At 41.8% G+C, this 14,374-nt stretch overlaps 1 protein-coding gene across 7 annotated transcripts in view; it reads left to right on the forward strand.

The window, feature by feature from the left end:
• Nucleotides 1-10,836, forward strand: part of RELCH (RAB11 binding and LisH domain, coiled-coil and HEAT repeat containing) — a 760,620-nt gene extending 749,784 nt beyond the window's left edge. For all 7 annotated transcript variants that reach the window (XM_085606887.1, XM_085606888.1, XM_085606890.1 and 4 more), the window contains one exon: nt 8,669-10,836. In XM_085606887.1, the coding sequence (XP_085463013.1) occupies nt 8,669-8,789 (121 nt within the window). In that variant the 3' untranslated portion in view covers nt 8,790-10,836. The remainder of the gene's footprint in view (nt 1-8,668) is intronic.
• The last annotated feature ends 3,538 nt before the right edge of the window (nt 10,837-14,374 follow it).

Raw genomic sequence — 14,374 nt, forward strand, 5'->3', positions numbered from 1 at the left:
GTACGGTCGCATTGATTGGTGGGGATACTCTAATATTTAAACATGATTCGCTGGCGGTCGGCCAATCCGGAATCAACATCTACAGTGAACCAGTGAAAAAAAGCGTGCCACGTTGCTAAGTGACCAGCGCATTTTGTCGTTCCGAGTGAAAAACGTGTTGAAAACATTGGCAATAAAGTTGTTAGTATCTCGATGACTCGAGGTATAGAAAATGGTGTCGCGTTGGAAATAACAAAGGATCTCGTATTGTTAAACTAGATGTTATTACAAATATTGGTATGAGTGGATGAAATATCTGAGCACTCGTAAAAAAAGGGGTGCTGATGTAAATAAGTGGTTATTGTTCAAATGCATGCAGACAAGAGTATATCGTATAAAGGACCCGTAGTCCATGCTCCATTAAATCAGGTGAGAACATTACTCTGCCATGCACTGTTGAGTAACCAAATGCATTATATTAAAGGACGTGCCGAGTCCAAACGTTTGTGAGACTTTGTTAATAAAGTATGGCACCTTAGTGATTTAAAGAACAAAATTTGGACCAGAGAATAACAAATAAAAAAAAATAAAAAAAATTTTTGTTAACAATAACGAATTTCGTGTATAGTTTACCCCAATGTAACTCATACTGGTATAAATGGAAGGAGTATTTGAAAAGCGTGAAAGAGTTGAAGTGAATGTTTGGACGCACGTACACAACAGCAAATTTTATAGGAAGCCCAATACCAAATCTCCATTAGATTTAGTGAGAATATTATGCTACTATACACTTTATGCATTTTTTCAATTGAGGCTGACAATCAATTCATACATGACGTTTGATACAGGAAGGCTAGCTTCATATCTTCAATAAAAGAAGATATGTCTATCAAACGATTTGTTATCTGTACAAAAGATATGTTATTTTATACAAACCATTATTCCTTTATACAAAACATTGTCTTACTTTGTAACAGTAAGTCATCATATATAGAATATCTTTGATTATACATAGAACCTGTATCAGTAGATATCATGCCCTACAGGTATATCATCTCATATATACAATCTAGGTTTACACATTGCTGATTACTCAATTTTAGAGAAACAAGATGTTATTACAAAAAACCTTTTAGGACTTTGTTCAAGACTGTATGGAAAACTATGAGGCGTAATGTATGGGCCAACGGCACTTTTAGGTGAGGGTGGTAATGAATTAATAGTGCCCAGAGCAGAGCCCTGCTGGGCCAAAGAGAGAAGGAACAAAAGGACTTCTGAAAGAGGGGCAGAAAGGGGATCCACAGCCTTTGCTGTGCACCATGCCATAAATTTGTTCCACCTGCAGGCGTATACCGATTTAGTGAAGGGACGCCTGGCTGCCAGAATGATATCACAGACTTCAGGAGGCAAGTCAAATGGAATCAACTGTCGCCGCTCAATCTCAACGCAAGGAGGTGGAGGCTGGACATGTTCGGTTGGAGGACCGTCCCCTGCTGCTGCGACAGAAGATCCTCCCGAAGAGGCTGTCGGATCAGAGGATCCACACTCATACTGAGTAGCTCGGGAAACCAAACTCTTCGAGCCCAGTCCGGAGCCACAAGAATGACTTAGGCCCGGTCGCGCCTGATCTTCTTCAGCACTCTGGGCAGAAGTGGTACAGGCGGAAAGCGTACAACAGACCACAACTCCACTCGTGACGAAAAGCGTCGCGGAGCGAGTGCCGCCTTGGAAACTCCAATGCGCAGAACTGCTGAGATTGCACATTCTCTTTGGTGGCGAATAGATCTAACCAAGGCTGTCCCCACTGTTAAAAGAGAGCTTGCACCACCTCCGAGTGAAGACACCAGTCGTGATCCATCATGCACCTACAGCTGAGTTCGTCTGTCCTGGCATTCAAAGAACCTGCCAAGTGTTGAACCACCAAGGAAATGCCTTGACGTTCCAGCCATGTCCAGAGATGCAGAGCCTCCTGACATAGGGTCCAAGACCCCGCCCCGCCTTGCTTGTTGCATTACCACATGGCGGTGGTGTTGTGTGAACACCTGCACTACTCTCCCCTTGACAGAGTGATGGAATGCTTTCAGTGCAGGTAGGATGGCCCAGAGCTCCAGAAGGCTGATATGGAGGCCTCTGATCTCTGCCTCTCCCATGTGGCAGAAATGTGCATGCGCGTGCGCCCGTGCATGCGCATTTGTGAGGAAGAAGTTGCCGCTGAAGCAGGAAGAGGGAGCCCCGGGACGCCGCACCTCAGGTAAGACATTTTCTTACTTTTAAACACTTTAAGTTATTTTAAAATGAGGGTGGGCGGGAGGCGGGTGGCGGGCAACTCTGCTCCGCCGTGGCGTGTGCGTAACGCTGCCTGCTACGCCTACTTTGTGGACCACGAAGCAGGCAGTACTCCGCACACTCCGCGGGCGGAGCGGTGCACTACGCCCACCCTTAGTGTGTTTTTTTGCTTACAGTGCCAGCCCTCACTGTTAAAATTTCCTTGTTCGCCCATTAACATGAATAATATGTTTACTTTTGTTTTCATCAAGCTTTAGTGTGAACTGAATTTGGTGTTGATGTTTTTGAAGGCGTCACTGTTCGAGTCTATGCAATCCTATTACAATGCGACATTTGATGTTGACAGCAATCTTCTAAGGGACTGATGCTATCACCGGATAAGAAGGCTTCCTAGCTGTGAAAGATCCAGAACAGTGCACGTGTCTGTGATCCACTGTCCCTCAGTACACAGAAGGGATTATCCGCCCAGGGAAAATTACGTGAAAGGCACTTGGACGAGTTGATGTTTCCCTTGGAACGCCTGTGAGGCGGGATCTGACCCTGATCATGGCAACCATTCTTCTAAGGTGGTGAGCATGTGGGAGAGCCGCTATCAGCTCCTCCAGTCAGACTTCATGATGTGAATGTCTTTGATCAGCACCCGTCCCTCACAGGACATTAGGACTCTTAATAAGGAAAAAATACTTACGAGATAACAGGTGGGAGGAGTTGTTGAAGAGCTTAAATTCTTGAAGATTCGTGGACTTGTGCGGAGCTCCCTACAGAGTGAAGTGCCTCTTGGTGCTGGCTCATAAACGAAATACGCGCGGAATGCTGGGTACCTCGAATTTAATATTTATATTTATTAATATGATGCTGCAACTATTTTTCATGAAGCCAAACATTTTTTATGATTGCTATTTGAAATCCGTACAGCTTAAATATTTCCACAATTATAGTTTATTATGAAGGCCAATAGCTGACAATTTGAGAGCTTTCTATTCTGCAAAATTAAAACTACGATTAATACACCCTTGATTTCAGCGCAAGTTCATCCTTTCCGATGTTTGACCAGTTTCCGTGAGCTTTCGGTGGTAATAGTACATTTTCATCCATCTTTGCAAGGTCATATTGCATAATTTTAAGAAACTGGAATAACATAAATCTAGATGTTACAGTAATCGTAACAATGTGTAACTTGAAAGTCAGTAAAAAACTGAAGGTAAATTTATAATTCGTAAATCATCTTGAGAGTAAGTGTTAAATCACGAACTGTTCATGTAAAATATGCAGTTCACATTATGTGCGTTATTAAGAACTTTATAACATGTTTGTAAGATTGACAAACATGTGATGACCTAGGGTGTAGTGTGGTTTTAAGTCATTGCGCTTTCTTGTTCACTTAAGGAATGTACAGTTTCCAAAGTCTTCATAATCTTCAAATATAATTAAAACAGACATGGAAAACTTAGGGCATGTGCCATGGTGCCTTCTTTCAGATGAGTAACAATACAGATTGGATGTCTTCCAGCTGTCTGCTTGGCTGAAGTAAGCAGTGTAATAAAGAAGAAGCTATTCTCACTTGCACCCCTTCCCGGAATGCTTCCTTCACTAAAACTTGGCATACCGCGTTGTTCTAGGTTTCTTTTTTATAAACCTGTGCCTCGGAGATATTCCTTACAAGTCCATGTACAACTGCTTATAAGAAATATGTATTTTCCTCAAGCTGATCGAATTCTCGACTTAGTCATTGAGAAAAATGAAAAACTACTTTCTGATGCTTTGAGTCTTTATTTTTGAAGCAAGGTATACTTTTTTGTACACAGTGTTTGCCTCCCAAGCGAAAGTGGAGGTGGTGTTGTAGAGTACGTAGCTCAGTTCTAAGTTTGTTTTTTGTGCAACTTTAATTCTTGCTGATTTCTTTCAGATATTTCCAGGTACCACACCAGATCTAAAACACGTTTTCTAAAGCCTATGCTCCATGTGGTGCAGTAGCCATCCAGGATAATACTCCTTTGGATACAGATGAGACCAGATGTTACTCTATTATCCATGCTACCCACAGAAATGTCTTGAGGACCTAGACAAAGGACAGCAGCCTTCTATTAATGCAGACTTTCTGTGCCCCACCTCACCAATCACTAACATTCACTGGTGTGAGTGATATTTGGTCTACAAATAAATCCTTTCTCCATCTCATTGTATTAGAATATTGGCGAGACACCTTCTCTCGCCATCTTCCACTCATGAATTGAGGGCTAGGGTGCACTTGTTCTCATGGACGACAAAAAACTATTTCCTACCACTCTAGGCGCAGAGGACAGATTCTCTCGATTGTGCAACGAAGCAATTGACCAATGCCGGTGTGTTTTTCCCCACACTCGTTCTGACAAGACATGTCAGGAATAAAACTGTCTTTTGATTTATTACAAGTTATTTTACCGGGGTGGAGGGTGGTGAGAGTTGCCCCCTACTTGTCGTATAGATTTTGAAGCGATGTGTGATTTTCATACTGTTCCTTTAATTCCAAAGGTTCTGGATGATGAAATAGTTCAAACTCAACCATAACTGTGGCTCCTGTTGAGGCCAGTGTGGTGCCCCAAACTTATTTTGCAGACATTGAGCAGGGTGCTTCAGCCCAGTATATTTAATTTCTTCACTGTAGATGTCTCTTAAATCTGTTAAGGTCTTCCATGTGATTGGAGAGATATGGCACAAAAATACCATCCTTGGGGGAAAATAGACTTGGGAAGATGGGAGTCAGAGACTCCAACCTTGAATCACAGAAGTCTTACTACATGCTGGTGAACGGAGCCTCCATTGGTCATTAGAAATCCTAGAACTCTGAGTGGAATCTTCAGTCACTGTTTATACAGTCCTTACAGACATATTTGTTGATTCTTCGTCTCTGCCCCACTAAAGATTTCTAGAGAGTTCCACCATTTGATGTGTTGGCTCCACCCAAATTGGACACACGGCCTGATTTAGAGTTCAGCTTACAGGCTACTCCATCACAAACATGATTGATATCACGTCCACCATATTACAAGTCCCTTATATCCAATGGCACATGTAATATGGTGGACAGGATATCCATGACGTCTCAGACTGAGTAACCAGTCAGCCAATTTCTGAATGAGGCCCATTGTCTTCACTCTCCAGGTAAAAGTAGGAAGGTGAGTGGGTCTCAAAAGCTTCACATAGGCTAACCAAACCACTGACACACAAAGTAGGGGTTAGCCTTCACACTAGCCAGTCATCTAGCTTTTGTCTTTAGCATCTATTGAGGAACAAAAGTCAGGGCAGTGCCAGGTGACACCCCTGCACTTCAGATACACTGCTGTCCCCCCTATCCTCCCTCACCCCAATGATTTAATTAATTGTCAAGACAAGGCCTGAGTCCAGGTTCTGCAACCCATGTAGCCGGTGTCGAAAATGAGCCTCATCTTCCATTCTGTAGACAGTACCAACATCAAAGTGAATTCTGCATTGCCCATAAAGTGAATTCTGCATTGCCCATAAAGTGAATTCTGCATTGCCCATAGTCTAACCTGGCACAGATACTCCTTGCATACTTCTGCCGTACACTGAAGTTATGCATGCCTGCTAACACACTACATTACACTCATGCATAAAGGGATGTAGTGTAGGACTCAGTTGTACTGAACTGAATAGAAAATTTATAAGGCGAGGCCAGGAGCCCCTTGCCTCTCTAGGTGGCACCATCAGTACTGTACATTCTATTGAGGGGAAAGTAGTCTCTCTCTTTGAAGAAGGTATGCTTGGCTCGTCCTGTCAGACCACAGAGTGGTCCTCAGGGTGACAGCGCATTACTGCACCTAGCTACATCGGCTCGAAATGCAGACACGATTATTGTGTATAATGAGACCAAAGCAATGCAGAACCGGACAGAAACATCCACGCTTAACATTTTGACTAGATGTAGAGACTCACTCCCACAAATCATGCAAAAAACATTCCTTTCTTAACAAATACATTGCTGCATTCCAGTTGCAAGCAATATTGCTTTGATTAGGATCTTCTAAAAAAGAAAAAAAGCCTCTTCGGATTGGTAATGGTTCAGGATATTGTTCAATGGTGTAGGACACATCGTTTGAAGTTATTTTCTATATTGCTGTTGGACTATTTCAACAATGAAGATTCTAGTTGAGGAATAGCTTGATATCAGTTATGATGTTTCTCATAGAGCCTCTGGTTTCTTCATATCATGAAGAAGTCTGGGAACCCAGAACATTTGAACACACACACACTGCAATTGGGGCCCGCTTACGTAGAAGTGTCATAACATATGGTCATATCCTCTCGATGCCAATGTGAATCTCCTCTGACATAATCATCGTGCAGCGCCTGGGCCACTTGGTCATAAAGGTCTAAAGTTTCAGGCTACAGCTTCTATATTTTATTAAAAATAATGTGTAGTGGTACTGTAGTGTCTCTCAGTACCAACATTAACTAAGCCATGTAACTTATTCTTCTTAAGGATGTGTATGTATGTATGTATGTATGCATGTGTATACATAAAGCCACTAAAAAAACAAAAGTTAAAGTGACATTATAGATAGGCCTTGTAATGATATAAACACTATTATGAAACAAAAAACACTGAAATTCACCATTTTTAGTTTTACTGTGCTAACTATAACTTTCGCCCCTGTCATGCACTGTTTATGTTCTTACATATTTATTCACTCATGACATGTTAAACAACATCATTGAGGACAGCTCAAATGAATTGCCTTTGGCTGTGAAAAGAGTCGAGTTGGCCACAGCACCTGGCCTGTGGCCAGGCTCTGCATCCAACCCCCCATGACCGACCATCCCCCAGTCACACACGGCCTTTGGCCATACCACAACATGGGGTTGGCTGTAGAGCCAGCCCACCACGATCGCACAACATGTATCATTTTTTTTTTACTGTGCTCCCACTGTACTGTGGCACAAACAGCACACCAAAGGTACAGTGGGATGGTGCAAGCTTCACCTTTTAGCACGTGCACGGTCCTATGGTACCCTACGTTACTGCTGAGATACTTCACGGTGAGCCTATTTGAGTCCTGCAATACCCCACAGGTCTTCACCAGAGGCTTCATTTTTTTACTATTATTTTGGGCCCAGGGAGGGTCCCTCTGGGAACTGCTCAAAAGGGCCTGGGGTAAGAGTGCCCCTACCCTGCCCCCTTTTACCTTATTTTTTTTTTTTTAAAGCTCTTGATATGGGGACCGAGTCCTCAAGTATTAAATTTGCAGCTTCAAGATTTCTGTTGATTTGCGCCAGCCAATCAGATAGCTCGATACCCGGTCCTCAGTCAGGCTAAAGGAAAAACAGCATTCTCCTTTAATCATAATGCCCTACGTTTTAGATTCACAGTACCACAGGAGTACTGTAATACTCCCGCAGGAACAACCGTTGAGATAACACTATGGGCATAATTTAGATCTCGGTTGATGGGTTACTCCGTCACAACTATGACGGATAACCCATCTGCCTAAATATAAATCCTATAGGATATAATGGGATTTATATTTCAGAGGACGGGCTAGCCGTCACCATTGTGACCGAGTAACCTGTCCGCCGAGATCTAAATCAGGCCCTCAATTTTGCAACACAATTTCTCAAAAATGGCTGAACAAATTTATACCAAATCACTAAAAGCCCGCTTTAGTGTAATACTGTTTTCCCAGTTTTTCTGGGGGAATTGCTTGTGAAAATGCGTTTTGGGACCCCTCTGCCCTTTTTCTGAGGCCCCACTTGACCGATCACCCTGAAACCTTCCAGGATGGAACTGAGGCCCATCTCCACTAGGTTGTAATAGTTAGGACCACTTTTATATAGATATATCTAACTTATTATCTAGTTCCTCTGATTTTTCCATGTGCTCCTGACATGGGAGGAATCTGAAGTACAGAGGGTACTTTCATAGCATCAGAAACACATCCATGTGTCATCATTAATGCAGTGGCGTAACGAAAGCTCAGGGGGCCCCCCTGCAAGGTACACTCCCGATTTAATCCGGAGCTCTAAGGCCTTAGTACTGGGCTGAGGGGGCCCCCTGCAGCTCGGGGGCCCCCCCCCGCACCGCAGGGGATGCGGAGGCCTGTGTTACGCCCCTGCATTAATGGTCTTTAACTTGCTGTACCTGCAAATCTTGTCTCATAAGTTTGAATATTTGGACTATGACGGTTCTGCAGAGGAAATACAGAATCTAATAATTGTTACCGAGAGTAACAATCAACTACCAGTTTACGCCCTTTGAGATTTATGCAACTTGTTATGACTGGGCGTAACTTGCTTTTTAATTATTAGTGCACAACGTGCAACTTCCCGTTTGACAGATTGCTGCAATTTTGTTTTCTCCATTGATTGTTTCAGGCGATTAAACATGATTTTTGGTGTTCTCTTGTAGGTCCATGTCAATTGCTGCAAGCCTTGTCAGCGAAGACACAAAGACGAAGTTTTTGAACAAAATGGGCCAGCTGACCACTTCCGGTGCTATGCTGGCTAACGTTTTTCAGAGGAAGAAGTAACAATGTTGAGACTAGCCTAACAAAACACTATGATGGACCTCGTACAGATTTGTTCCTTGTACTTGAAGTACTTGTCTTTTTATTTTTTGTTTCATGTTCTAATATATTTTATTCTAACCTCCAAAGATATTTGCACTTCATTTGAACATTGCTGTGTGTCTCTTCTTTTTTTTGGTTATACGTGTGGTTCATAGAAGGAAGAATCCATAGTCTGTCTCAAATCCTTGTTCTATGTTCTGTATGTTCTTTCCAGCATCGTTTTTATAGTGATTTTTATTATTTCTGATGGGATATCTCCAAATACATGTTATGCACTGCACCATTATAATGGTACTTAAATAATGTAAATTTGAAGTCATTGTCATAAAGTAATAAATTGTAAATCACTTAGGTATTTAAATTATGGAAGAATAAAATCGACTTTTTAATGTATTGTTTATAAACTGACAAGAAAGCACTACCAGCATTACCCTGTGCCTTTGAGTCCCCTTAAAAGTAGGATTGTTAAGCAGAGAAATTGCTGCAAAAAATATTTTTGTCTCAGACTTCTATCTGCTGTGGAACATATAGATCTATAAAACCCAATAGCTGTAACCCGGAAACAGGAACTGATCACTATATCAGGGTTGCTGAAATGTTCACATCTAAATAAAAATGAAAATATAGAACGGCAATTTGATATGGCAGAGTTATTTAAGAACAGTAACATATAAGTAAAAGGTTAAAAACATTTGAGAAAGCGCAACCAGTTTTTTCCACAGCGCTGGTCTCCAAAATGCTACAGCCCCTTGTGCAGTTTGAAAGAAGGCGCACCATGTGCTTGCAGTTAAAATTGCTGCTGGTTATTTCCTCAAAGCCACTGAATAATATGCTGTGTAATGCTTCATTTTATTAGCGTTAAATGACCCCACATTCTTGCCCCAGGCCATCTGTGCTAAATATATGAACAGCTGTATTCAGTAACATAGAAGAGAGAATATTTTTAACGGCATAAAACGTGAACTGTCCAAGTCTTAATGCATTGTTTTCGGTTAAATGTCAGGCTCATGAAACGGCCTTCGCGGTGTTCTGCTGGGCAGTGCCTGACATCTTTAACGTCACCCATTGCGTTAAGAAGGTTGTGGCTCTGTGTTGCACCGCCATCTTGAGTGAATCTATTCTGTACCCCTCTCCCCATTAACTGGGAATGAATGTGGAGGGATTCACTCACTTGACAGGGACACAGAGACAATTAAAAGTAGGGCTACTTTAAGAACACTGGTTTATCACAGTAACCATTCCTTGCTGGTAAAATATTGCCCAGCTAATATGCCATGAAGAAATGTAATAGAAACTGAATCCTTAGTATACCCTTCGTCACCTTACACTGAAATGCAGACGCATGACGCACATACTTTAAAAGCCAGAGACTTTTTTTTATTTTTTACACCATGTTTTAATGTTCGGTAACTGTTTTCATAAAGCTTGTTGTACAAGGTGAGCGAGCGAAATAAGTGCCTGTAACGCGGGTCGGGCACCACTTTGAGGCATTGCAAGTTATAAGATGTATATATAGCCTTTAAATGTCAAGGGTTATTTATTATGTTTATTAAAATTGAAATCCCCTTTGCTTTCCTTATGTAATTTGCATAATTCAGACGTGGGAGCATTCTGTACTCAGGCAGGATGTGTCATAATTGGATTTGGGTTCCAGGCATCCTGGGGTGAAGAAAGGTGTTTGTAGAACTGTTACTTGGTTAAATAAGGTTTTTCATACTTCTAACAGTATGCTGTATCTCTTCTGTTTGATTTTGGTTCAGTGAAGCTATTTTTGCTTCGCCTGTGCTGGTGTAAAGGAGAAAAGCAACAGATCTGTATCCTGTATTTAAAAAATAAACATTAATTTTACCTCTTGAAAACATGCTGTTTTCCGAAAACTATGGAGTCTGCTGCTTTAGGATTTGTTGGAAGTGAATTACAGTCAAAGTAATATGGAATTTTTGTAAAAAAATAAAATAAAATTATTATTATTATTGGAACAAATAAATGTATTATATGTGCCAAATCATACAGATGCACTGTATATTTTTATAGAAGTCGTCCAAAGTCTTGATGGTATAACGTTTATTCTGCATTATCCATGCTTCCAATTGGAAAATAGGCTCATGTATCTAGAATAATCCTTGTCAAGCCATGAATTTCGGTAAATTTAGACTGTACTATTCCTGAGGTTTATGTACACATCATAATCAAAACACAATTAACTCTATCAATCTCAAAATGGGGCATACAAGTCAATGTACATGGTAATAGCCCCATAGGCCTCAATTTGTGTTCCTTAAAGCGGAGTTGTGGGGAACTGGCATAGTACCTTAATTTGTCGTTGCTCATTTGGTGTTTGGATAGATGCAAAAACTTAATGTAAGAACTTTTGTTTCCTGCCGCCATCCATTTCTCAAGTGAGTCAAAAGCTGACATAAACAGAACACACTGGGTAGAACCTTCTACCATACATCCACATCCAACATGGCTGGGATATGCTCAGTAGTCAGCTAGCATGGCTTCCATAAGTATTTGTCATCAAGAAGTACCACTCACACATTTAATTGGCTGCACAGTGGGCTGGCCTATTGGCCTAGAATATGCCTAAGTAATTGGCAGCTCGCTCTGGCTTGATGTCTCAGATACTGTGCCTAATGAATAAGACATAGCCAGGCAACTTGGGATATGACCCCAAAACGATACATGTAACACGTATAACAAGATCCCAAAACAATGCATGTAGCACATATTACAAGTGTACCATGAGAATAGTCTATAGACTACCAAAAAATGCTACAAGGCTATACCAGTGGCACAATATGCACTGTACAAATGCCACTAACAGTTCAAAGTAAAATCAAGTCAGACTGCTTGTGTTGATCATCCATGCATCCCTCTATGTCCTCTAGCTAGATCATTTGGTTTTCCACTTCTTGGCTCCATTTTCTAACAAACTGACAAACCACGACTGTATCATTGCCATCTTTGTAGTTCTGCCTGCCCTCCACGTCAAGCTGGCCACCTGTTTGCCAAAAATAAATAACCTTAAAATGGTTTAAGAGAGACTGTGTGGCATTGACTGCTCTGGATATGGCAACTTTAATCTGCAGTAACAGTGTCTGTTACCTCCTCGTTCTGTTATCCGATTGCAAGTGCCTAGATAATGTCATTTTCTTTCATGATAAATTGTGATACAGAAGACCGGGTTGTGCATGTGCAGGAGAAATGGACAGCCCTCTGTAAGTGATACTGAAACCAAGCATTGCCTGTGAATTCTCTCTAGACAGTGGAATCAGACATGAAGTTAGTGGAAGTCTGAGCCGACCTGCTGTTGTGAGAGAATGTTCACAAGTTATAAGCCAAAGAAAGTGTACCCTGCAGTATGTTTCTGAGTGTTCACAGAATCCATGAAACAGGCTTTCCTTCTATCTCTTGTGTTTAGTTTGTTTATTTGGGGAAAACAGACAGTTAGTTGCGCAGTTTTTACAATGTAAGCCTCTCACTGTCTTAAAAACTGCAATTAAACTGGGAGTTTTGTAAAAATTCTGCTGTTTTTACAAAAGCCCTTCCAAAATCGTTTTTTTTTTTTTTAAAAACCTGGTTTGACCCTCCTTTTTCTAGGTCTCGCCTGGCGTTAGCAAAGCGCATGCGCTGCTCTCGCCATGTGAGGGCTTCTTGGAATCTATACGATTCAAGAAGCTCGCTTTCTGCTCCGCCCGTGTTTTGCATTGGTGCGTGTCATTTTGCGTCACCAATTATGCAAAACCGGGTGTTATGATTGTCCAGGAGGCTTTTTAGTCCCTTCTGGTTACCACCCTGTCCGCTTTTTGCCCCGCTCATCGGTATTGCATCTTTTACTGGCGGCGGGAGACAGTATCTCCTAATTAGCTGCTAGGCACTTTTTTATGTTTTCTTTTCTTACTGAGCTACTGTATCACCACTTCTATCGTTCTTCTGTTTCTTCTTGCTCCTTCTCACTAGCATCAACCTTTCTCCTTCGTGTTCTTTACCTCTGCCTTTAACCATCTTAATTTCACCTTACACTCCTCCTTCTTTATAGCATACGTTGTATTTATTGTTTTTCTTTTCCCATCTCTCGTATTCTTTTCTCTTTGTCTTTGTCTCTCGTCCTGTTTCTTTTAACCTTACTTTCTAACACGCCTTCTAAACTCCCTGTCCCCTTTCGCCCCGTTTCCTTCTTACTGCTGTGTTTTTTTGTTTGTTTTTTTGTGTGCTTTTTTTGCCGCACTCACGCTCTTTTTCCTCTAACTCATGCCGGAATCTCCTCTTGACCTGACTTGTTCTCATTTTTCGTCCCTCCTACTACGTTTTTTCTCACTACGTACTTTTTTCTTTCGTCCTCTTTTCTTTTTTCTGTCCTTGTTGAAATTTCTCTCTTTTGCCCTATATTACTTTCCTTTCTCTCCTATGGACCGTTCTACCTGTTCTATTTATCTCCAAACAACCCCAGTCCTATTTCCCTTTCGCCCTCCATTTCCCACCTAGTATATCCCCTTCTCTCCATCTCCTCCACGCCACTGTCTCTCGTGTTACTACCATTTCTCAATTTTACTTTACGTCTTTAGCTCGTTTTTGTCTTCCTTCTATTTCCACCTCTCCCATTTTTAACCGGTATCCCCAAGTTTCCCATCTACGCTGCTTCTTCCTTGCTTCCACTTTTTCATTCTCACTCCTCCACCTCTTACTTGTGTTCCTAAATTGCCTTTTTCCTTTATTTTCATTCCCCTTCTCCTTTCAACCCGTCTCATCCATTTTCACCTCTTCCCCATCACTCCTCTATCCTGCTGGTCATTCCTATTTTTCCATTCCCCTCTTTGCTATTTTCTTTCATATTTCTGCCCCCTCTCCCTTCTGCGTTTTCCGGTTTCTACATTGTCCTCTCGCCGCTTTTTCAGTTACACACCTCATCCCTCCATCCCCCCGCCTCTCCCATATCGCACGCGTCCTCCCCTCCCCCTGACGTCTCACCCTTTTCCTCATAACCCCTTCACACTTCAGCCTCTGACTGGCCGTGTCCCCACCGCTGCGGGAGCACTCGCTCTCCCTCTTTTTCTCAGGCATATCGCCCTGATTTCAGAGAGGTGCTGGATTCCTCCCAGAAGCCTCCAGAGCCGGGGACAGCGCGGGCCGCTCACATTTGCATTCACGAAGACCCCTGGGCCTCTGAGCCCGGCTTGAGGGCCCCCCCGCTGATGCAGCTCGGATTCACGCAGACATTAGTGTGGAGACGACATGCGCAGAATTCTCTTTATAATTTTTTATTAGAATCTAATCTCTTAATTCAGATTTTGTGTTTTAAAAAGAAGTCACCATTGCAAAAAAAGAAAAAACAAAATAAATTGCATTTTCAACTAGGGAAGGGTTACCTATTTTAATAATATATTCAATTTTTTTGTAAAATAAAAAGACAAACCCATGTTTTGTATAGAATGTAAATAAACAGCGGCATTTGTAAGCATATTTGTACGTATTATTTATGCCTCATATGTTTTTGCTGGTGTTGGTTGCTCAGGGCACTGTGCCACTGCTGTCCAGTGCCACAG

Source organism: Triturus cristatus, chromosome 5_2 (assembly GCF_964204655.1).
Source record: "Triturus cristatus chromosome 5_2, aTriCri1.1, whole genome shotgun sequence".
Classification (NCBI taxonomy): Eukaryota; Metazoa; Chordata; class Amphibia; order Caudata; family Salamandridae; genus Triturus; species Triturus cristatus.